Here is a 25,839-nt window from a genome sequence, read left to right on the forward strand (position 1 = left end):
AAACAATCAATAGTAAAAATGATACATTTATTAAACTTCAATCAATATATTTCCATACATGTACAACATTCTATTAACAATATATAATTAACATATGGGGCCGAGCTACTGACATAACATTCTTTCTCTTTATTTTTGTACGGACCATACAGGATTATCTTAAATATTACAATGAATATGAATAAATGCAAGGCATACAGCTAACTTGGAAATTATCAAGACCAATACATACATTTACAACACACCTTATAAGGCTAATTCCTATTTGTTTTGCCATTACTGGACATCATCAAAGTTCCTATAAAATTTTGATGTCACAATGAAATGGTTTCTTTGTGTGTTGAGCATCAAATTTGAATTAGACTTGAAATTACCTTGATTTTTAAACTAAGTAAAACACTTTCTATCTGACATCAACATGATAAAATATGAATGCATGTAGAAGATGTGCACTTTTGTACATTTCATTCCTTTAATTGTTTTAACACCAGAAAACTTGCATGTGCCCTGAAAACACAGAATCATCAGTAACCCTTACTTTTCCTGATTGGTGGACTGTTCAATTGGTGATTTCATAAAAGCTCATATAGCTGAAATTTGTTCAGAGACAAAAAGTTCAGTGATTTTTTTGTTTTACCTATTTGGATTACTGTGCAGCAAACTAATTTAGCTTTTTTTTCTTTTTTCTATTTTAGAGACAGAAATAACAGAAAACCATTTGATAGGTATACAGCTTATAAATGGTGGTAGGACTGAAACTCAGACCTGTCTTGGTGTTGTCATGGTAGCCAAGAATGAAGATTTATCCCTGCACAGCTTAAGAGATCTAATGTATAGTCAAGTTACAGCTTTACCAGAGACTTTCATATTCTGTACAAAGCAGGGGTATTTGTATTTTAATAACATCTTATGTAAGAATCCTGGATTTTGATTGGTTGATAGCTAGTGTATTTTTCACCAATTTACTGTTATCAAATTAATATCATTCATTTTTTAACACCTACATGGTATTTGCCAAAAGGATATGCCTTTTTTACCCTCTCTGCCGTGGTATTTTCCAAAAAATACTCCATCCTACTGGACGCTTGTAACGTCACGATCATCAATGCGTTTTGGAACATTAACATTTTGTGTAATTAAACAGATATAGCATGTTATTGAGGGGTATTTGAGAAAAAAAACAGTCTTGAGAATGAATTACCCTCGCCTTATGGCTCGTGAAATTTAGCATTTTCTCAGCTGGTATTCTTCGCAAATACCCCTCCTTAACATGATATATCTGTTTAGTATTTAATGACCAAATGTCAGATTATATTCTTTATCATATTTTTTTTAAGGGGAATAAATGAGAGTTTAAGGTCATGGTACCTTCTAATACTTAACAATGTCGACCACTTAGTTATAAATTAAGGCTGTGTATTGGTCATGTTGGTAAACCATGCACTGTACATATACATGATATACATGTATAACATGTACAACATAGACATAGAAACATGCATGCTAAAAAGGACTCTTTAGATTCAGAAACTATTGGCAGTATTGCCATGTTTTTATTGTTTTAAGAAGTAATGGAATTAATATTTCTTTTATGAGAACTTACATGTGCAATTCTTCAAACCAACATTAGAAAAGTGTAGTAATCTATTTTAATCAGTCTATTTGCTTAATTTGCTTAATTTGCCTGTGTTTAACTAGAAAGATGTAAAGAAAATATTATGTGATACAGCACATAGAAATTGTCCTGTGATATGACTTTTTCAACCTCCACAGTATTAAAAGCAGGAGCTATCTGGGAACTTTCCTATCTGTTATTCATCTGAAAACTGTTTTTTTTTTTCATTTCAGTTGGAATATAAACCGGAACTTAGAAAACTCAGTTTTTGTAAAACAAATTGTATCAGAAGAGTGCTCATTATTTATACAGAGATATTTTGGTAAGATGTTTTGTCATTTGTTTATAGCTAGGATTACTGTTTGTTCAACTTATGTACCTGTCAGAATATATATTAGGACAAAGAATTACATTTATAAAATTACATAATACATGTACCTATGACATTTTACCTAAAGTCAATATCAATCCACTTATACAAGTTAATAAATTTTCTTAAAAAGGTGTTTTTTGGGTTTTTTTCACATTATTTGAAAAAAAAATTATATTAATTAAAAACCAATTGTTCAAAGAACAATTGAAGGTCTTTCCACCAATAAGGATCTATTTTGATATGAAAATAATAAAATTCAGTTGAAAATGTCAGTTCCTATTGCTAAATGATATATAAATATGAATTTCTAGCAAAGGTCAAAATCTAGAATGTCCAATTAACCTATGACCTTGACCTCAATTTCAAGGTCATAAACCAAGGATCTCAAATTAAAAGACCCTAGGTCTGTATTATGTATGGTTCATGAGTAATATCACTTTACGCATAATTCCAAATATAACAGGGGCAAAAATCCCATTTATTCTCTTCCAATCAAAATTTATAAGTTACGACATGTCGCAACTAACAATTTAGTAAAAATAATTTGTTGAAATCTTAAAAGGTTAATGAAAAAGAGTGAAAATAAGCCAAAATCAAAATTTAGAATTTGACCTTGACCTAATTTTCATTTTTTTGACCAAGGATCTTAAATCAAAAGACCCTAAGCCTTTACTTTATAATGATAATGAGTTATATTACCATACAACTAATATAAGATATAAAAGGGGGAAAAGTCGCATCAAATGTTTACGTACCCTATTAACTAAAATTTACGTTTTACGCCATGTCGTAACATACATTTTGTGCAAATGTTTTGTCGATATCTTATAGGATTTCTGAAAATAAGAGATAACAAGCCAAAATCATATTTTAGAACATGACCTTTGACCTTGACCTCATTTTCATTTTTTTAGACCAAGAACCTCAAATCAAAAGACCCTAGGCCTCTATCACTAATGGTTTTCCAGTAACAAATTTATTTCATTTATTTCATTACAAAAGGGGAAATAACTCTCATATGGAGTCTTCGTAAAGCTTCCGTGAAAATAAAACGTAACATCCTGAGGATATAACGAGCAATTTGGAAAAATAAATTTGTCGCTTTCTTTTATGGTTGCGGAGGAGATCTGATAACAAGAAAAACAGTGTTTGAGGAGATAACTCTTACAAAGAAAAACAGGGTCAGTTTCAAAAGCGTATAGACTGAATGATATCATATACAAAAAAACTAAGCGACATCTTTTGAAACATTTTTACACCGCAAGAAAAAAATTAGGCGGAAGAAAAAAAATAAAATAATCAGAACAAATTCAATAGGTCTTTCCACAAGAAAGGTGGAAAGACCTAATTAATATTACTCTACAAAAAAATTACAATGATTTCACAACTACTGTAAAATTACATGTACATGTTTAACCTTTATCATGTTTATTGATGCACCAAAAAGAGAGATTTGAAGGACACTATGCTTTTATGCCTTATATATGATAGATTATTCATTTTAGAGACGCCATGTATTGGAATAAGACAAAGGTCTGGAGAAAATCTTGGTATGGTGTTTGTTGATCTTCATTGTGTTTTGTCAGATGTACGACAATCTATTCAATCACAGGTAACATCCAGTAAGATATTTTAATGAAAATGCATGTGTTTGTGTTGTAAACATTGGAATTTCATGTAAAATATTCAACAAATATAAAAAAAGATGATGAGACAACTCTTCACAAGAGACCAAATGACATAGAATTTAACAACTGTAGGTCCTTATACAGTCTTTCATTATCACTGAACTAGTATATATTTGTTTAGGGGCCAGCTGAAGGACGCCTCTGGGTGCGGGAATTTCTCGCTACATTGAAGACCTGTTGGTGACCTTCTGCTGTTGTTTTTTATATGGTCGGGTTGTCTCTTTGACACATTCCCCATATCCATTCTCAATTTTATATTATACAATGAACAAAGCCAATGCCACATAGTTAGTTATAAAAGGCTGTGAAATGACAAAAGTGAATTTATTATTTATTAAAACAAGAAAATTAAGGGCCTAATTTATGAACAAAACAATAAACGTAGATTTTACTAATTAAATCATTTAAAGATTTAATCACAACAAACAGCTTAATATGATTCATTAAAAAGAACTGTACAATGTTTATTTCAATATTTGAGAACTAAATGCAGCATCACAAATATATTTCTGAATATTTTTTTTGTTTTACATTTTACTAATTATACACAATTATATAATCAAGATTGTTTAGGTGGCCAACATATCTCTTACTATTTTAAAGTTATTTCAGTTGATACTTTGCACATAATTATTATTTAATGAAAAATTCATAAAATGTTGTCATACTTCAGTTTTGGTCGCAAATAACACCATACTACAGCTTTTAATTTTATTCAAATTCAAGAACATGGAAGAAAGGAGGATTATGAAAAACGCAAATTGACATAACAGAAAAACAGTTTATATAAAAGATCTTTAATATGACAATGTGCTCTTGAATTATAGATGACTGGAAGTAAGCTCTCCAGACAAAATTACTGGTTCCTGAAACACAATACCTGGCCAATCAGCTGTAAGCAAGAGAGTCAGCTGAAGGTGATTGACATAATAGAAGATTCCTGTCTCATTGTTGATGTACAGACTTTCCTTACACCAAACAGTTCCCCACTGACTCCTAGTCCCCAACCAAGGAAGAAAATTAAAGGGTAAACACAGCAATATATTTCCAAAAAAATTTATCTTTATTTATTGACCTAATTGTTTCTTTTACTTTTTATGGCCCCGCAACAAAGTTGTTGTGCCATATAGTTTTAACCTTGTCCGTAATTTTGATATTCCGAAATTCCATCATCTGCAACAAACCATTAAACGAAGTTTTTTTCTAAACGCCTTCATATATTTGGCTGATTTTTGGTATGGAGTTAACCAAGATGAGTTACAGACCAAGTTTAAGTTTTGTTCTGCTCGGCTAATTTTTGTCGAAATATCGGGCTAGGGACTTTAATAAGTTGTTGAAAATCACAGTTATACAGAATTTTATTCTAAACACTTTCAGATATTGGGCTGTTTTTTGATATGTAGTTACTCATGATGAGTTACAGATCAAGTTTAAGTTTGGTTCAGCTCTGCTAATTTTTGCCAGAATTTAGGGTTTATATACAACTTGGAAAATTGTTGAAAATCACAGTTATACACACTGTTTTTCTATACGCCTCCAGATTTTGAGCTGATTTTTGATATGTGCGACTACCATCATGTTTGTGTCCACATATGTAATGGAAATTGCAGATTTTTTCAACTTTTTGAGACAGGGCCATTTGTGTCGCTTTGACACATCTAGTTGTATATTAAATTTATAAAAAAGATATTGTTACCCCATGTCTAACTGAGTATTCAGTGAATATTTCAGAATATTGATCAGATGACAGCAATTTTAGAAATCAAGGCATATTACATTTTACGTCAGACTTATTAAAATAATTTTTACAAGGAAACAAACAAATTGTATATTTGAGTGCACATTATATGACATGCCAAGAGACCATTGACAATATCTTTATTTTTTGCAGCACTAGACATTTATCATTTCGTACCAGTAAGGATTTGGATAGAAATCAGATTGCAGATTCCAGTATGACTGATGAAAAACAAATCTTAATCAGTTATGTAAGAACAGATGCAGCACATCATGCTCTAATACTAAAACAAGAGTTATCTTCCCTTGGTTTTAGTGTCTATCTTGTAAGTATGGCTGCTGACAAAAACAAATCTTGATCAGTTATGTTAGAACAGATGCAGCACATCATGCTGTAATACTAAAACAAGAGTTATCTTCCCTTGGTTTTAGTGTCTATCTTGTAAGTATGGCTGCTGACAAAAACAAATCTTGATCAGTTATGTTAGAACAGATGCAGCACATCATGCTGTAATACTAAAACAAGAGTTATCTTCCCTTGGTTTTAGTGTCTATCTTGTAAGTATGGCTGCTGACAAAAACAAATCTTAATCAGTACGTAAGAATAGATGCAGCACATCATGCTCTAATACTAAAACAAGAGTTATCTTCCCTTGGTTTTAGTGTCTATCTTGTAAGTATGGCTGCTGACAAAAACAAATCGTAATTAGTATGTAAGAATAGATGCAGCACATCATGCTCTAATACTAAAACAAGAGTTATCTTCCCTTGGTTTTAGTGTCTATCTTGTAAGTATGGCTGCTGACAAAAACAAATCTTAATCAGTACGTAAGAATAGATGCAGCACATCATGCTCTAATACTAAAACAAGAGTTATCTTCCCTTGGTTTTAGTGTCTATCTTGTAAGTATGGCTGCTGACAAAAACAAATCTTAATCAGTTATGTAAGAATAGATGCAGCACATCATGCTCTAATTCTAAAACAAGAGTTATCTTCCCTTGGTTTTAGTGTCTATCTTGTAAGTATGGCTGCTGACAAAAACTAAAATATATACATAAGCTCTGTTTACAATTGAATGTGAATCTTATTACTGAAAAAGTCACAGTTATCATCATTTGTTTGTGATATATATTTTGAATGCAGAAGTTTATAGTTTTCACTTTGACCATTTGGCTATTTGTCCATCAACAATATTTTTGAACAAAAAACTCCAAATATGGGTAAGATGTTAAAATTTTAATATAGTTGTTTTGCAATATTGTAAAGGTGCATATTCTTTTTTTTTGGTGTGAAAATTAAAAGACACATTTTTGGGAAAACTTAATTGTTGAAAACTGTAGGAACCAAACTGTCTTTTAAGACTTCAAATTTTGTAAAGCATATTTTTGTGTTAGTATTTAAATGAAAATTGATTTATATGTATAATATGTCACTCCAAATTTGCTTTGTGGATTCTAAATTATTTTTTTTCTCTCCAGGATGTACATGAAATCACATCAGGTGTGGATTGGCAGGATTCTCTCAATGATGCTGTCAGGAATTGTCAGGTGTTTGTCCCATTAGTCACACCTAAGTATGGAGAAACTTTATGGACCAATAGAGAGGTTAGTTTAAAAACATGTCTCCTCATGACGGGGAGTAGTTAATCGACCAATATGGTAGTTTGTATGTGAATGAGGATTAAAACTACAATGCATGGTGCATATATATCTTTTTTTACTACGGATAATTGTAAAATTTTGCTTCCCAGTTACTACACATCTACATTTGGTAATCATGAATATTAAGTTTGTATTAAACTTCCTACCTTTATATACACTTTTTCTCATCTGATATATCTCTTGAATTAAGTGAATATCCGTAATTATAAAAAAGAAGACGTGGTATGATTGCCAATACGACAAATCTCCAAAGAGACCAAAATGACACATAAATTAACAACTATAGCTCACTGTGCAACCTTCAACAATGAGCAAAGCCCATACCACATAGTCGGCTATAACAGGCCCCAAAATGACAATGTAAAACAATTCAAACCAGAAAACTTCCCGCCTAATTTGTTTCCAAAAATTAAACATTAAAAACAAATTTGTCTTCAGAGAAAAAAAACAAATATTGTTCAGATATCCCAACCATGTTTGTAAAATAGCATATTCACACTTGATATAAACAAAAATAATAATTCATCATACATTTTTATTAGTTTGAAATTATATTAAAGTTGTCTTTTTTGTCCTTACACATTTATGCATACTTTCCATCTGTAGATAAAGTTAGCCGATGTTTTAGGGAAGTACATCATTCCAGTCAGTTTCCTGTCAGACTGGCCACCACCATGCCTTGCAATACAATTTTCAACAACACAGTATATCAGCTGGACTACTTATAATACAGGTACTGTGATTTTGGATGTTTCTGTAGTGATATTTTTGTGATGAGACTTTATAGAAAATTGATTGAAGAAACAAAGAGCTGCTGAACCATCACTTCTTTTGTTCAGTGCTGGCAGAGTTCCCTTGAGAAATATTAAATGTATAAACCACTGAAATAATATCTTTAGGGGATCTTAATATTCTGGTATCTTAATTTGACATAAGAACTAAGAATAGATCAATTGAATATTATATTGGTGCTGATTGAATATTTCATTGATCAGATAATTTAGTGAAAGGCAAGACTTCAACAATTAACATCACTCATGCTATGAAGTAAGCTTTAAAAAGGGCACTGTGATGATAAAATGAGAAACAATTGTAAAGAACTAAACCTGTCCTTATTTATAATGACAAGGCTTTTAGCTATTTTTGCACAAGATTCTTTCTTCCAATAAAAAACACTTAAAAAATGGGCTTCTTGTATAAATTTTAAAAAAGTACGATGTTTATGACATTACCTAATTTGATACAGAAAAGTAAACCATTCAGCATTTTACTCTTTTTATTATTGTAGGTAAAAATAAGGACATATTTACATGGAAGAGTAAAGACCTGAAGTGTGTAGCAAAACAGATAGCAGAAAAAGTTCAGAAGTTCATGAACACAGACACAGATCTTCCTTCTCTTATCAAAAGGGTATACTCAAGAATTATATCATAAAACTGGAAAGTTGTGAAAGGAAAAACACATAAAAAAATCGATTCATGGCCATGAAAAATGTGTCCTGTAAAATAATTATCCATCTTTTCCAAATTTGGTATAGGCTCAAAATCCAAGGGGAAAACAAAATACTTTCAGATTTTCCTCTATGAAACAAATGTTAATTTTTTTTTCTTGATATGCAAGTCATTAATTAAAGAGTTAATTTCACTGAAATGTAATTTAAAATAAGCATGATAAACTTGTTAGGAAACCCTGCTTCATGGACCGTTGACTTTGCAAAATCAGTCCAGTTGAAAAATAGATTTCGAAGTGACAAATTACTTATTCTTTCTAGGGTTATCATGTTTGACCCCGCCGCATTTTTGCACCTGTCCCAAGTCAGGGGCCTCTGGCCTTTGTTAGTCTTGTATTATTTTAAATTTGGTTTCTTGTGTACAATTTGGAAATTAGAATGGCGTTCGTTATCACTGAACTAGTATATATTTGTTTAGAGGCCAGCTGAAGGACGCTTCCGGGTGCGGGAATTTCTTGCTTCATTGAAGACCTGTTGGTGACCTTCTGCTGTTGTTTTTTTCTTTGGTCGGGTTGTTGTCTCTTTGACACATTCCCCATTTCCATTCTCAATTTTATTATCCAATCAGACAAAAAGTATAAATGATAAATAATAATGATCGGAATGATTTAATTATTAAAGTTTTTATCATTGGCCAGTTCTAGGAATAACTATAGGTAATTCATTACTGAAGAAAATCAGTCAAAACTTATCTACATAAAGTCTCAAGCCCTTTATAGCTTGTTGTTCGGTGTGAGCCAAGGCTCTGTGTTGAAGGCCGTACTTTAACCTATAATGGTTTAATTTTTAAATTGTTATTTGGATGGAGAGTTGTCTCATTGGCACTCACACCACATCTTCCTATATCTATCAAGACATGAATAACTACACTTCATAATATCATTATTTATAATGTAAAGTTTGAGGATAGAGTAAAAAAAAACTATTACAATTATTTTTAAGTTAAAAGTAACATTTTATCATATTTTAACCTGATAAACTATTGACCTAACATTTATTCTGATATTATATAACTGAAGTTGTTTAAGTGCCAGTCTGCCTAAGAATCAGGCAGTGGTGAAAACATGACCAAAAAAACCCACCCAATTTGACATTGGTTTCAGTTCATAAAATGTAGTTATGCACAAAAATAACATTCATTTCCCTTTTCTGTTCTGGTAATAGAAGATACAATTTGGATGAAATGCACTAGAAATTAATGAATAAGGGGAGATAACTATGTAATTTGCTATGCTATCATTCTAACCAATTTTCTAACCAAGTTATTTGATATTACCAGACACACACAAAAGAAAGACCAATTATTTTTAACTCAGGATGATGGTTAGTATTAAATAGCATGATTAGCTCTGTAGGTTTATTCTGACCATGTTTTGATTTTACCTAAATTGCCTGATTCTTACAGAGATAATGATATTGATATTTTTTTTATTTTTTAAACAGAAAACTGTAGTAAAGAGTTGTCCGTGTGTAGATAGTTCTAATCCACAAGCAACAATAGAAAACAGAGAGGGCAATCCACTAGTAGTTCTATGTGTACATCCACAACAATCCACACTGGTAAGTTGATTTTCAAGCCCCATATTCTTTTGGGTACTTAGTTTACAGCATATATAGATAGGAATGATTTTTAATATAAAAAACATTTGATTTCAAGTTGAATGGATTTCTTCTATTATTAATTCAAATATACAAGCATTGATTTTATAAGTATGCTGATTAGATATGAAATATGATTTTCTTGAGAAAGTCATTTACATGACTTTCACAAGTGGCGAAATAACACGAATATTTTAATTCTTTGCTTATTCATGTATGTCAAATTTAGACCTTTCCTTGTCAGAAAAATATAACACAGTTAGGAAATCGTGAAAATGAATTGCCTCAAAGTCTATAAAAATGTATCTGCCTTTTGTATATTCTGTCCCTTACAACATTTAAAAGTTGATATTATTTGCATATTTATAATGAAAATGTTTTATATTTATAGGCTGTTGGAATGAAAGAATTGTTAGCGGGACACAAATTTGAGGTTTGGTGTTCAACACAGTTATCAATGAACTATCCTGATTCTTTGACAGATCATGGTATGTATTTTCATCTAGGAATGGACTTAAAAGGAAGTTTGATAATCATATAGCTCTACATACTAATACTTTAAACACAACCCTCTTAAAGAAAAAAAGATACTACATCAGCATTTGGCTGTGGGTTTTTAGGGCAACTTGGACCTTAGTACACATGTTCATAAAGATATTTACATTTTAGTTTATATGCAAATTTACGATTCTAGTCCTGATTTTATAGTTCACTGAACATGGGAATGTGATAGCACAGGGTGTTTACACATATTTTTGCTTTTTTATACCCCTGCTTTAAAAAAGGGGGGGTATACTGTTTTACCTCTGTCTGTCCTTCCGTCAGTCCCTCCATCCCATGAATATTTTTCGTCGCATTTTTCTCAGGAACTACAATACAAGGATTTTTGAAATTTGGTTTCAGGTTTATCTAAGTCAGCTATACCGTGTGATGCGTTTTCAGATTGATAACTTGACAACTTCCTGTTTACCTAACACTTGTATGATTTTACACATGATAGCCAAGTTGAAAATTTTCGTCACATTTTTCTCAGGAACTACAATACAAGGATTTCTGAAATTTGACTTCAGGATTTATATAAGTCAGCTATACCGTGTGATGCATTTTCAGATTCATCACTCGACAACTTCCTGTTTACCAAACACTTGCATATTTTTACACTATTAATATTATCCACTTGCAGCAGGGGTATCACCAGTGAGCAGTAGCTCGCAGTTTCACTTGATTCTACTAAGTTTGAGCTCAATAGTATAAAAAGGATAAAGGAGTTTAATATTTAAAGATATACTGTTCAATGATAGGCCTTTAGAACATATGCAATGTTTCCAAGATAATTTATTTGTGGTAACAATTTGTTTTAATTTTCAATTGGACTAAGATACAACTGAAAAGCCAGGATATTCCTTCAATATTGATGAGATTGTTTTGTAAACATTCCCTATACACTATGCCAATTGAATTGTCTAAAAAAAATATAGTAAGACACAGTTCACAGCATTATCAGTGTTTTTCGACTTTTTGAGTTTGAATGTCCCCTTTGGTATCTCTTTTGATTAAGATTGTTATTAAGAAAACTTAATTATGATTTATAGAAAATGGTATAAAACCAGGAACAGTAGAATTACAGAACAGACAAATCTTCCAAGAACAAGCTGATGAAGCTGGAGTTATTGTTCTTATTCTGTCTCAACAGTTTATACTGTCTAGAACCTGTCAACAACAGGTAGGCTGTCAATCATGTTGTGATGTTTCACTATTATTCCAAGTTAGGATGTAGGTTGGTGCCTGCTAAAATGTTTTAACCTGCTGCATTTGTTTGTAACTGTCCTTAGTCAGGAACCTGTTGTTCAGTGCTTTTTGTTTCTTGATGTCGTTAATAATGTTAATTATTATATATAAATCAACAACTGATAAACTGTATACAATAGACAAGTCAAAACATGTAAAAAAACAAACAAAAAAAATGTTCATAATAGGCAAATCCAGATTGTGTCAACAAATTGTAAAGTTTTGGTAGTTGTTCTCCAGATACTATAATAAAGCAATCTGTAAATAATGAGTTTATTCAAAGCCTTCTTATTTAGAACAGATAAAGAGTTAGAATATAAAGTTGAATCTCAACAATGCACAAAGTTGTTTCCATAATAAGACAACCACTGTATGTAATTTACAGTAGCTAAAAAAGTTTGAATTGTTTATGAATCTGAATTTTCTGACAAATAACAATATAATGTGGGCAAATGATAAAACATTATTTTAAACATGTAATTTGAATAAAGACAGTGAAGAGCATTTACCAGTTAGATCCAACCACAAAATAAAAATGAGCAATATCTAGAGATGAACCTGCTGAAAATGATTTGTTAGTATATTTAACTTGAAATTTGATAGCAAGCTTAATGTCAGCAAGCTATTCTATGTGATGCATTTTTGAATACAGTTTCAACAACTTGCTGTTTACTTATACTAAATTCCCAAAGCTTTGGTATTGGCAGTGAGCAACCACAAACAGTTTAACTAGTTTTTTTTTTCTACAAAGTTACTTTTTTTTTTTTTTATAGTTATCAATTTGACTATTATATAAGTTTCACCTAAGTTAGACTGGTTCCCGATTGCAATATTAAGTATGTTACCTAAGTTGTGTTGTTTAAACTACACAAAATGTATCTTTTTGTTTATCATCCTTTACAGGTATTTTATTGTGAACAAAGGAAGAAACTGGTTCCTGTTTTATATGGTGATTTTGTGATACCAGGGTGGTTGACTGTATTAACAGGTCATCATGTATTTATGGTGGGTACAAGTACAAAATAGATTTATAAAACAAAAAATATGATTTGACTTTAAAACTGATGTTTACCGTCTCTCATAAATGAAACATTGATGTTAAATATATTGCACTAATCATCATTAGTGTCATGTGTGTGATAATTATTACTTTTGTGTTCTCATATATATGAAGTTTGAACAATTAAAAAGAGAATTTTATTTTCATAAACACACTGGTTTCTGTTTTACACTAATAAAGGTCAGAGAAAATATGATTTAGGTTTTTTTTAGATGAGAATTTATTATCTTACTTTTTAGATCAAAACATTGTATCATTTATACCTATGGCAAAATGCATATTAGGAAAAAATCTGTTTTGTCTGGCATACTACTCGATTGATGCCTCTTAAAAAGGCAAGCATGTCATAACTTTGAAGAAAGCTTACAACCGTACTACATTTCCTTAAACACCCACTCTAGGAATAACCTTGTCTGTCTGTCACTTTTTTCTTAGAAACTATTGAACATAATAACCTCAAATTTTGTCAGGTGCTTGACAGTGATAGGCTTGTAACATAATTTTGATACGTTGGTTACCTTCTTTTTATTTGCCAATATTTTTGATATGTTAAATACTCCTTTATTTTTGTAACACTTTTTTCCCAATACAAAACTGTACTACTGAACTACTTTTAAGCCTTGAATCTTTGACTTTTACAACTACTAGGCTAATACCACTACTTATAAAAGGCTTTCTGTCCCCATGATTATCATCAATTCGGAATTCAGCATTGTAATGAATACATTTTCTATAAATCTACCATCCATAAAATGTTTTAAGATTAAAAAAAAATCATTACTCATGCTTTTTCTTCACCAAGGTATAAACTTCAATAGATATTTTGTCAAGTTGTTTTTGAGTTTTCAATGTTCTTTTATTTAGTAATTAATTCTGTCTTCATTTTTTTGGCAAATCATTTTGGAGTTTTCAATGCTCTTTAATTTAGTGATTGATTCTGCTTTCAGTTTGTTTTTATTTAAGCACCACTGGTGAGTCTTAATTTCGAAAATACTTGTATGGTCTATTGAATCATAAACTTTATATCTTTGATGATATTATTAGAAAAAAATCAAAGATAGCAGTTTTATCAATTGCTATGATTTTACAAATTAACTTCATTGCAAAATCGCAATGGAACCTTTTAATTAGCTACACTGAAAGAACGGATTTTGAAAGCTTAAAGAACATCACTCTGTTCAGCCAAATCATCTCAAGTTCAATATTTTGTTTAATAAATTTTTATTGCAGAATGCAAACAAATACAAAAATCAGCTGATAGGCAGAGTTGAAGAACTTTTAGTATCTACAGAATACGACAGAAATACATCTCTAGAAACTTGTGTAAGTTTTTGTGCCATAAAAGAGACTTTTGCCAGCTTACTGATTTAACCCATTTTTAAGGGTTCACTGTACATGGAAATTTACTAATTACAGGGCTCACGCTACCAGTTGTGAATCTTTCTTTTACCATAACATTTCCAAACACCTATCTGGTTTTCAGTAAATTTTGCACATCTTTCTTACTTCATGGCATTGTGCATGCCATGTTTAAGTTTCTGCTCAAAATGATTTTTTAGGCACCATAGCAAAACACTGCTTTTTCAAAATATGTACAGATAGAGGAAGTATCTGTTTGAAAACTAGGGGTGGATCTTTGCTCCTAAAGTCACTTCACTCAAGTTTATTCTATGTCTGTGTTATCTTTTTTAGCAAGAAAAAACAAAAATAAAACTCATAAAAAAATATTCTCACAAGTTTGAGATTTAACATTTTTGAGGTAAAGATCGAAAAAAAAATGTCATCCCTGTAGTGACTGGCTGGTAAAATATAACACTGCTGTCCTCCCTACCTACATTTTGTGAGTAAACACGACATAGTGTATTCACGTTAACATTCCATATATCTTATTCATGCCTGTTGCAAGCAGGAATTTATACAATTGAATATTTGATTAATAAATGAAGAATACAAGTATAGTTGTACCTTTTAAGCAAATCATTTTATAAAAATTGCACCAGTCACAGAAAAAAAAGTGCATGACAAATGAACATATACATTCTACATTCAATTTTGGACAAAGGGAAATAAGTCATCAAAATATCAAAATATTGTTTAAATCTAAGTATTATTTAACATGAATAATGCATTTCACAAGCTCATTGATTTTTGCATACCATACAATTTTGATTTCAGGTTACAGAAATTAAGTCAACTGTATCGTCTAGGTTATCTGTGTACATAACTGGTAGTTATTCCCTTATAACAGACATGACAGAGAAAATTTGTAGGTAAGAATTGTCATTTTAAGACAGGTGTAAAAATATTTACATTTAAAAAATATGTCTGCTTAGACAAGCTCATTTTCTTGTATGACCAGTGTAAAAAAAAATTAACCGATTCTAGATTTAAATATGAGATATTTGCTTGAAGTTTGCTTGTTGACTTTCTGTGTATGATACAAATTCAGTTATTTTGCTTCATCAATGATGAGCTTTATTTAAACAAAACTTAGAAAAAGGACTGTGTTTATGTTTAATACTTTTGAAAACCTGCATCAGATATTTACTAATACACAAGCAAAAACCTGCTTTGGATAGTTGTACCTTTTATGCTGGATAATGGTATATGTTAGCAGCCAATAGTGCAATAAAGTGATTAATTATTTAATAACCAAACAAAAAAAAGAAGTGAATACATGAAGATCTGATTTCTTTTAGTCAGAAATAGTTTCTTGGTAATTAATGAATTTTCTAGAACCATGTGTGATTATCTCCCTTGTTCATTGATTTCATCATCTCTTTTACTAGTCAGATTACTCAGCAACTACAAATCAGATCTTGATTTCTGATACCAAACTAAAAATTGGTAGGCTATACTGTGTATAACAGTTTCAGATTCATCTACTTCCTGTTTACCACTTACATGTATTTCTCCCACATTGATGCACATATAAATAACACATTTCAGATCAGTCACCTACCATCTACCTGTTGTACATGTAATATATACATGTTCCTTGTCCTTTCATTTATGCCTAGATAAGAAATGTTCATCTCTCCTAGATAAGAAATGTTCATTTAATATCTCTCTTCAACTACAAATCAGAACTTCCTGAGCTCTAAAGTGTGACACATAACAAAACAATTACTTGTCTTGTGCCTATTTGCAATATGCATTCATGAATGATCTATATGTTTATGCATTTTAAAGAATGTTCGAATTTTAATTTGTTGCATTTTTCTCAGCAACTACTTAAAATCAAAGCGTTTTGTTTACCAAACTTCAGTTTTGTATTAAAGAGGTTACCAATTTTCAAGTCTTCTATCTACTCACTGTAACTGGGATGCATGCATGTTCTTTACATTGCTAAAAATTACAAATAGAAATCATAACTTCTTAAAATTTGATAAACCAAATTAGAGTGCTTATATATGCCGTTGTCTTACATCCACATTGATTAGTGAGAGTGGAGTATCAATAATTGAGCTAGTGCTCACTCTACCTCTATGGTATTTAAGGAATAACAGTACTGTAGTTGAAGAGTTGCCACCGTCAATTGTAGATTTGACGGTCGCAAATGCAGTTTTACTGTCGACCCGTAGTGGAGACAGTAAAACAGAGATTTGCGAACATCAATCAAAATTGACGGTGGCAACTCTTAAACTTCAGTACTGTTATTCGGATTCTAATGCATTACAAAAAGAAAAAATACGATAAAACTTTGAAAAAATGTCTAAATTTGACAAATAGAAAAAAATCCGCGAAACTTCATGAATGATTTTGGCACAAAGACGTCGCTAAACGAACGTCATACAAATGAAAACTTACAAACTGGAGGTTATTACATAACATGTACGCTTCAAATTCAGATAAAATTACATTAGAACGGCGAATTCAAAGTAGGTGTCGTATTATTTCGATTATATAGTAGTAATGGAATGTTTGTTGATTCAATCAATTCAAAATGGCGTGTCCCTCCTTAGTTACGCCTGGTCAACTGTGGATTTGACGGCAACTTTTAGCCAATGAAAAAAATTGTTACATCCAAATTGCATTAGAATTTTATTTGTAATTCCAGGTCAATAGGTACATGTTTAGCATCTATAGATAATATATTGATAGGAATAGGAAGTGGATATGGTGTGGAAGACATGGTGGCACAGTCTTTCTATCAGGAATCACAAAGAATGTGGGAAACTAACAATAAAGTTCTACATATACATACACAAAATCAGGTACAGTGGTTATCTTTATGTTAAAGGATAAATGGTAAAAAGGGAAAAGAACAATGCTAATATAGTCAAATCTGTATCAAGCAGTCACTCACTGGAAGTAGCAAAAGTGACTTTTTGAAAACAGTTTCTAAAAAATTCCCATTCCCATAATGTAATTGCCACAATGAGGCATTTACTTAATACCTTGCTGAAAGTTCAAAAAAGTTGTAACACAGGTTTAAGTTAGATTCTTTGCTAGATATTGATAATGCAAAATGATATGATTAGTTGTATTTCTTAAGACAACCTTTTAATTATATCTAAAGAATAAATGAATTACTAATCTCATTAGGAAGACAAAACTCAGCTTTGATTTTTGTTTTAACTACACAATTATATTCTGTTTTAGCTAACAGAGTTGAAAAACTATGGCATGACAACTCAAGTTAGACATGAAGATTTTTCTGCAATTGTGGCTAGTGTGTTTGATATATGCATCATTATAAGAGGTACAAGTATAATTATGCCTTTGCAGCTAGTTTTCTCATTTTATGCCCCATTCAGTGTTTCCGCTGGCGGTCGCCATTTTCGCAATTTGCGAAAAAATAATAATTGTGGCGATTAAAATTCGTCATTGGCGAAAGAAATATAGATAACGATTTATTTTCAGCCATTTTGTTTATTTACTTTTTTCGGGTTTCTCTTATTTTACCGATCAGACAATACTCGGAATTCACCTTGAACTCGTTAAGATTTTGACAGAAAATCAATAATCAGCTGATTGCATTCATAGCTATCGACATCAAAGGACTAATTAATAAAGGTGTTGATTGTATGATATGACAAAATGATATGATTAAATGGCTTCTGTCACATGTCACAAAAGGGATTTATTAACCACTTTGCGACGCACGTATTTGAAGCAAAATCTTTACGCTTCCTCTCCTTCTTTTAATGATATAAGTCCAAAAAAGAAAATTGTTGTTATGAAGAAATCTATTCAAAAGTGTGGCATGAGAGTTACCTTTCAATGTAATGACTACACCTTACACGAGGGATCAATTCCAAGTGATAAGATGCTTCGTTTTGTTGTAAAAACAACTTCTCATTTAGGGGGGGGGACTGGAAAAAAGGAAAATTTTAAAAGAAAAATATATTTGTGATACTTGGCGAAAAAAAATTAAAGTGGCGAAAAATATATTGTTTTGGCGAAAGAGGTGGCGAAACAAATAATTGACCCAGGGGAAATCCTGGCCCCATTTATTATACCCCATTTATGTGCATTATATGTTTTGGTCTCTGTGTCCTTCATTTGTCTGTCTGTCCTGGTTCAGGTGTAAGTTTTTGGTCAAGGTAGTTTTTGATGAAGCTGAAGTTCATCTGTGCGCTATGATCTCATTTTTGTTTTTTATATATACCGGTAGCTCTGTTTAATTATTGACTAATAAAAGTTCAAAGTGCTTGTGTTTAAAAAAAGAGGCCAATACTAAAATCCTACTAGGTCCAGGTAAAAGCAAAAAAGTGATATATGCATCAGTAGAATCTGGTAGAACTTCACATTCTTTTCAATTTCTACCTGATGTTACTAATGTAGCTCTAGATATTTCCCAATAATTTTATGACTCAATAAGTGATTTTGTTTTGATATTTAAAATCAAGAATCATTTATTGTAAATAATGTGCATCTGGTGCAGAAAAAAGGTAACTTTAATATTGAATAGATGACCTATACTGTTATCAGGTTCTAACCTTGAAAACACATTAGTAATCTCAGATGAGAAAACTGAACATGGATATAATTGAATTTTCTAATTTTGATAATCCCATTTCTGTGTCAAACAAATGATAAAGAAAAACCATTCCTGGACCAAGTTTTTAGTTTGATATTCTTATTTTAGGTAACTTAGAAATTTCCAATTTGATTGACAGCTTCATATGGAATGAAAAAGTGGTTATTCCAGTGTTATGTCAAGATCTAGGACAAATGTCAAGGGTAAATTTATATTTTTTTATTTTGTTTAAGTTTTAGTGAGTTCCACCAGTTTATAAATGGACATGATAAATAAGTAAAATAAAAATTTACTAAGGAAATGAAAAAATTTGCAAGTATAATTTTTTTTATAATTCTGCCAGATTCAATTTGTAACAATAAAAACTAGATGTGGTCAGAATCACTGTTTGTTTCGGCTGTGTCATCAAATGTTTTCATTTTGGTATTTTTCTCTCTTCTGCTTTTCAATCCTGAACATGCAAGACATATTTGCCACAGGACATTAAGGGCATACGATACAGTTACAATGGAGGTAATGACGTTGCTAACATAAAATGTTATTTTCGCGACGTCAAACTGTGAACTATCGGGAAAGGATGCATTTTTCAACTGATTTAATTTGAAAACGAGTGCATGGACCCCTATTTTTTTAAACTTCATTTTATTTCATTTTGCAGGGAGATTATGTGGACCCAATTTTATAAAAATGTAAATAGTGTAGTTTTTTTTAATTTTGATAAATATACAGCAAAAAATGACTTTTTTTTCTCAATTCATAACCATTTGATAAATATGAGTTATTTCTTAATAAAAAAAGCATAAATTTTTCAGAAACTTATAAAATACAAATTTTAAAACAAAAAAGTAATGTTTTCTTTCAAAAGAAAAAATACGGCCACAAATCCCAATTTTTAGCAAATATACAAAATTTCGACCTCATTTAATTCAAAAAGTAGCATATGAAGGTATTTTTTTTATTACATATTTGATTTAATCGGACAACAAATAGCCTTTATGGAAATTTCCATCAAACAAAATATGGGATCAAAACTGTATCGTATGCCCTTAAACAACAAACAATAAATCAATCTTCTGCCTACAGTAGATAATAATGAAAAACTTAAGATATTGTTTTTTCTTCTGTCCACCTATGAACTTCTTCAGTTTGTATTTTTCTTTGATTAACCTTTAGATACATTTCATATAAAACAACTTCATTAATATTTTGTGCATCAGTATCAAATTCTACCAAAAATAAATGCAATGAAACAGAACTTAACCAAATACTATCAAATGCACGTTTTGAAACCGGTTCCTTTCTTCATATGTAAATGTTGACAGATTTGAAAGAACATTTTTTTAATTTTTATATTGATCAGCAAATTTTTTTTGGGTTTGTATAATGCTTTGATTTCGTTGTCGTTGTCCAAAGACACATTTGGTACTGGACAATAACTTTTGTTTTTAAAGTGATTGGATCTCCTCTGTAATTTTACAGGAAGGTTAAATACCACAAAGGGAAGGTTTGGATTGATTTTTGGGGGTATGGTACCAAGGTTTAAGAAATTAGGGGTCAAAAACAAGCATTTGATATCAGATTTAAAATTTGTTTTCCCTTTTTTACAGAAACCTCAAGACGTAAGTGAAAATGATTGGTCCCTATTATCCAGTTCCTTGGCAACACCAGAACAAATAGGACAGGTGGTCAAATCAGTAATTTTACAGAATTCCACAGAAAGACTTTCAGAACAAATAAGCAGCATCAATGTACCCTCTACCAGTCCGAATACAGCATTACGGAAAATGACAACAGTATTACTCCATGAAAAGATCTAACACATTGAATTTTATTTTTAGATACAAATGTGATGACTTGAAAACCTAATTTATGATTTGAAATAATTCAAGTTTAATAGTAGATTGGATTTGTGCTTTTGAGTATACAACTATGAAAATTGAAGACGTGAATAATTTGAATAAATTAAGAGAATGTGATGAGCGTAGTAGGATCATGATAATCATATAAAAAGCGTGGTGAAAATGTGGTATAATTGTAGCAGAATCATTGTAGAAGCGTAATGATGGCTTAGTATCATCATGAAAACAACTAAAATTATCATTTTCATGCCACTCATTCTGCGATCATGGTCTACTGTAACTGTGTTTTAAGGTTGAAAGTTGGACAATTTAAAATAAAGTATTTAAATTCTTAAAGATAAGTTGAATAACCGAAGAAAGTTTTACTTTCAAGCATTCATTTGTTGATCATTTTCTAGCTAATACCACCATATGTGTTCATTTAACATTCCAAATATTGCATGTGTTTTTATTCATTTGCATCAAAAAGAAATATGTCAGTATTGCCTTTTCTTTATTTGCAGGTCACTTTATTATTTTATTAGAAATCTAGTTTTGTATTGACATGATAAATATTTTGATGAAACCTTTTATGCGAATTGAATGTTTCATTTTTTTGTTCATTCCAGAAAGAGTGATGATTGATAACAATCAAATTCTGTATTCTGTAAAATTGACAATTAATGCTACTAATTTTATCACGAAGAAAAATTTATAACCAGATAAATATTAAATATTAGTTAGTGAAACTCATATTGGAATTTTATTATAATATACTTCAACATTAATAGTAACCCTAGAAATTAATCTTGCATTATCATTAAAAATTTAAATTCTGTTTTTACAGAAGCTATTCCTATATCTAGATATTTCTTAGGCAGTTATCTCTTTTAGAATTGTTTAAAACTAAAAGTTTTAAATCCACCTTTTCCATCATGAAATTATTGCCAATAAAATTCAAACATTTGTTAAGACAAACACAATGCCAGTTGATGTAAATAAGGAGCAGTTGATGTTCATGTTGTTTTGCAAACCAGGACTTTCAATCTTGAAACCTTTGTTTACTTACAGTACAGATCTACATTCAGATGAATATTTTGACACTGTTATAAACTCATTTTAGTTGGGTTTTAAAAATTATTTATAAAAGAACTCTTTTTGTTGAGCCTTCAACTTTTGTGAAAAAGAAGCAAGGTATAGTGATCCTATATTCCGTCTGTGGTTTTTGAAATTGTAATAACTTTCTTAAAATATCCTGGATTTCTACGAAACTTGGACAGAAGCTTGTTTATGATTATAAGATAGTATCCAGAATTAAATTTTGTAAAAAAAAATTCTGTATTTTACTTATAAATGGACTTAGTCTCTCTGCCAGGAAACATTACATTCACTCTGTGGTTTAAGTTTTTTTTTAATTTTAATTACTTTCTTAAGCTGTCCTGAATTTGTACCAAACTTTGACAGAACCTTGTTTATGATCAGAAGATAGTATTCAGAATTAAATTTTTGAAAAGAAAATATCTAGAAGATTTTTTATGCCCCACCTACGATAGTAGAGGGGCATTATGTTTTCTGGTCTGTTCGTCCGTCTGTCCTTTCATTCATCTGTCTGTCTGTCCCGCTTCAGGTTAAAGTTTTTGGTCGAGGTAGGTATGATATGATCTTTCAAATTTTAAAGCCGAATTGAACTTTTGACCCCAATTTCACGGTCCACTGAACATAGAAATTGGAAGTGCATGTTTCTTGTAGATCTTGTTTCCTAAGATATCTTATTTATTTGTTTTTTCCCCTCAGCTATATAAACAGTCTTCTTTAGAACTTTTTATATTAAGCTGACTTCAAATAGTGTTAAATGTATCAAATAAGATTTAAATTGCATTGTGAAACATTCTGTTATTAATATTATGGTTTAAGAATGTTGTTGTTTTGTTATTTATAGTTGTATTTATTGGTCTTTTAGGAAACTTTTGAAATCCACAAATTGTTGTATGATGAGTATTTATACATTGATATATTCTAATTTATTTTCCTTTATTGTTTTCTTTTTATACGACCGCAAATTTTGAAAAAATTTTCGTCGTATATTGCTATCACGTTGTCGTCGTCGTCGTCCGAATACTTTTAGTTTTCGCACTCTAACTTTAGTAAAAGTGAATATAAATCTATAAAATTTTATCACAAGGTTTATGACCACAAAAGGAAGGTTGGTATTGATTTTGGGAGTTTTGGTCCCAACGTTTTAGGAATTAGGGGCCAAAAAGGGCCCAAATAAGCATTTTCTTGGTTTTCGCACTATAACTTTAGTTTAAGTTAATAGAAATCTATGAAATTTTGACACAAGGTTTATGACCACAAAAGAAAGGTTGGGATTGATTTTGGGAGTTTTGGTTTCAACAGTGTAGGAATTAGGGGCCAAAAAAGGGCCCAAATAAGCATTATTCTTGGTTTTCGCACAATAACTTTAGATTAATTAAAAAGAAAATAATGAAATTTAAACACAATGTTTATGACCACAAAAGGAAGGTTGGTATTGATTTTGGGAGTTTAGGTCCCAACAGTTTAGGAATTAGGGGCCAAAAAGGGACCCAAATAAACATTTTCTTGGTTTTCGCACCATAACTTTAGTATAAGTAAATAGAAATCTATGAAATTTAAACACAAGGTTTATGACCATAAAAGGAAGGTTTGTAATGATTTTGGGAGTTTTGGTCCCAACAGTTTAGGAATAAGGGGCCCAAAAGGTCCAAAATTTAACTTTGTTTGATTTCATCAAAATTGAATAATTGGGGTTCTTTGATATGCCGAATCTAACTGTGTATGTAGATTTTTAACTTTTGGTCCCGTTTTCAAATTGGTCTACATTAAGGTCCAAAGAGTCCAAAATTAAACTTCGTTTGATTTTGACAAAAAATTAATCGGTTGGGTTCTTTGATATGCTGAATCTAAAAATGTACTTAGATTCTTGATTATCGGCCCAGTTTTCAAGTTGGTCCAAATCGGGGTCCAAAATTAAACTTTGTTTGATTTCATCAAAAATTGAATAAATGGGGTTCTTTGATATGCCAAATCTAACTGTGTATGTAGATTCCTCATTTTTGGTCTTGTTTTCAAATTGGTCTACATTAAAGTCCAAAGGGTCAAAAATTAAACTTAGTTTGATTTTAACAAAAATTGAAATCTTGGGGTTCTTTGATATGCTGAATCCAAACATGTACTTAGATTTTTGATTATGGGCCCAGTTTTCAAGTTGGTCCAAATCAGGATCTAAAATTCTTATATTTAGTTTTGTGCAATAGCAAGTCTTTTCAATTGCACAGTATTGCGCAATGGCAAGAAATATCTTATTGCAAAATATTGTGAAATAGCAATTTTGTTTTTAATTAGAGTTATCTTTCTTTGTCCAGAATAGTAAGCAAGAAATATCTTATTGTAAGAATTTTTTTTATTTGGAGTTATCTTTCTTTGTCCAGAATCAACTTAAATCTTTGTATTCACTTTTTACTACCAACTGATAAATTAAAATAATCTTTACCATTCAGTGATAACAAGCAGTTTTTTTACATCTTAATATTTTATGATGTATTTAAATGAGTAGTAATTGTTGCAAACTCCATTAGAAATTTTAATTGAGATTAGTTTTGGAATAAGGGAAAGGGGGATGTGATTAAAAAAAATGGGTTCAATTTTCTCATTTGAAATTTCATAAATAAAAAGAAAATTTCTTCAAACATTTTTTTGAGAGGAATAATATTCAACAGCATAGTGAATTGCTCTAAGAGAAAACAAAATTTTTAATTTCATTAGAACACTTTCATTCTGTGTCAGAAACCTATGCTGTGTCAACTATTTAATCACAATCCAAATTTAGAGCTGAATCCAGCTTGAATGTTATGTCCATACTTGCCCCAACCGTTCAGGGTTCAACCTCTGCGGTCGTATAAAGCTACGCCCTGCGGAGCATCTGGTTTGAAATATTTTATCAGCAAGTTGTTGAATGGGATATCTTTTATTAATTTATTTGCCTTGTAATATGTATTTTATATGCTTATACAGAAGTCTCTTTGCTTTTTATAAATTCTATATATTTTTGTTGTAGTTGTTTTGATCAGCCTTCAACAGACATATTGTAATGATTTTATTGTCTGGCTTTTATCTTTTGATTATAAAAAAGAAGATGTGGTATGATTGCCAATATAACAACTCTCCGCAAGCGACCCAATGACACAGAAATAAACAACTATAGGTTACCGTACAGCCTTCGATAATGAGCAAAGCCCATACAGCAAAGTCAGCTATAAAGGCCATGAAATGACAAATGTAAAACAATTCTAACAAGAAAAATTACGGAGTAATTTATGTAAAAAAATCGAATGAAAAACAAATATGTAACACATCCACAAATGACAATCACTGAAAAACAGGCTCTTAACATGGGACAGGCACATACATACACAATGTAGCGAAATTAGCAGGATCCCATTCCTCCCACTAACCTGGGAAAGTGATGTCACAGTACACTATAAGAACTAACTATAAAAATCAGTTGAAAAAGGCTTAACTCAACAGATGGATACAAATAGAAATACATCTAACAAAAACAAAGTGGACGTTGCAGGGTACTTGTATATCCACTATGATGTTACATAGTTAATGTAAATAGATGTCTGGCCCTGATGATTTCCTTATGATTTCTACTTTACAGCTGAAACCCTTATGAAGATCTTGGTCTATTTTTGACAATGGAACTGTGATTTGAACTTTCCTGATAATTTTTTCCAACTTTATGCTTATACCCTAAGAGTTCTGTACAATCAAATTTGTGAATAATAGTCTGTTCCTTACTATGGTGTTTGCTGATTTTATGAAGGGGAGCTATGTCAATTATAGTAATGTATATCTTATTTTAATATATATGTTGTGTTTTGGTTTGGTTTTTTTAGCAATGACATTTTCAGTCTATTTTATACTATTGAGTTTGAGTTG

General features: G+C 30.8%; 1 protein-coding gene across 2 annotated transcripts; it reads left to right on the plus strand.

The window, feature by feature from the left end:
* The first annotated feature begins 656 nt into the window (after window positions 1-656).
* LOC134715430 (uncharacterized) lies at window positions 657-24,945 on the plus strand. 2 transcript variants are annotated; one of them, XM_063577598.1, is made up of 18 exons: window positions 657-885; window positions 1,849-1,937; window positions 3,494-3,600; window positions 4,504-4,703; window positions 5,568-5,739; window positions 6,893-7,018; window positions 7,682-7,808; window positions 8,364-8,485; window positions 10,029-10,145; window positions 10,576-10,672; window positions 11,777-11,907; window positions 12,876-12,977; window positions 14,263-14,355; window positions 15,208-15,302; window positions 17,093-17,249; window positions 17,638-17,737; window positions 19,127-19,221; window positions 20,626-24,945. In XM_063577598.1, exons 1-18 carry the CDS (start codon window positions 782-784, stop codon window positions 20,833-20,835), a joined length of 2,244 nt encoding a protein of 747 aa, XP_063433668.1. In that variant the 5' UTR covers window positions 657-781; the 3' UTR covers window positions 20,836-24,945. The 2 variants fall into 2 exon arrangements, with proteins under 2 accessions (XP_063433668.1, XP_063433669.1); XM_063577599.1 differs by lacking the exon at window positions 19,127-19,221 and having other exon boundaries at window positions 20,626-20,798.
* The last annotated feature ends 894 nt before the right edge of the window (window positions 24,946-25,839 follow it).

The sequence above is a fragment of the Mytilus trossulus genome, chromosome 4 (assembly GCF_036588685.1).
Source record: "Mytilus trossulus isolate FHL-02 chromosome 4, PNRI_Mtr1.1.1.hap1, whole genome shotgun sequence".
Taxonomy (NCBI): domain Eukaryota; kingdom Metazoa; phylum Mollusca; class Bivalvia; order Mytilida; family Mytilidae; genus Mytilus; species Mytilus trossulus.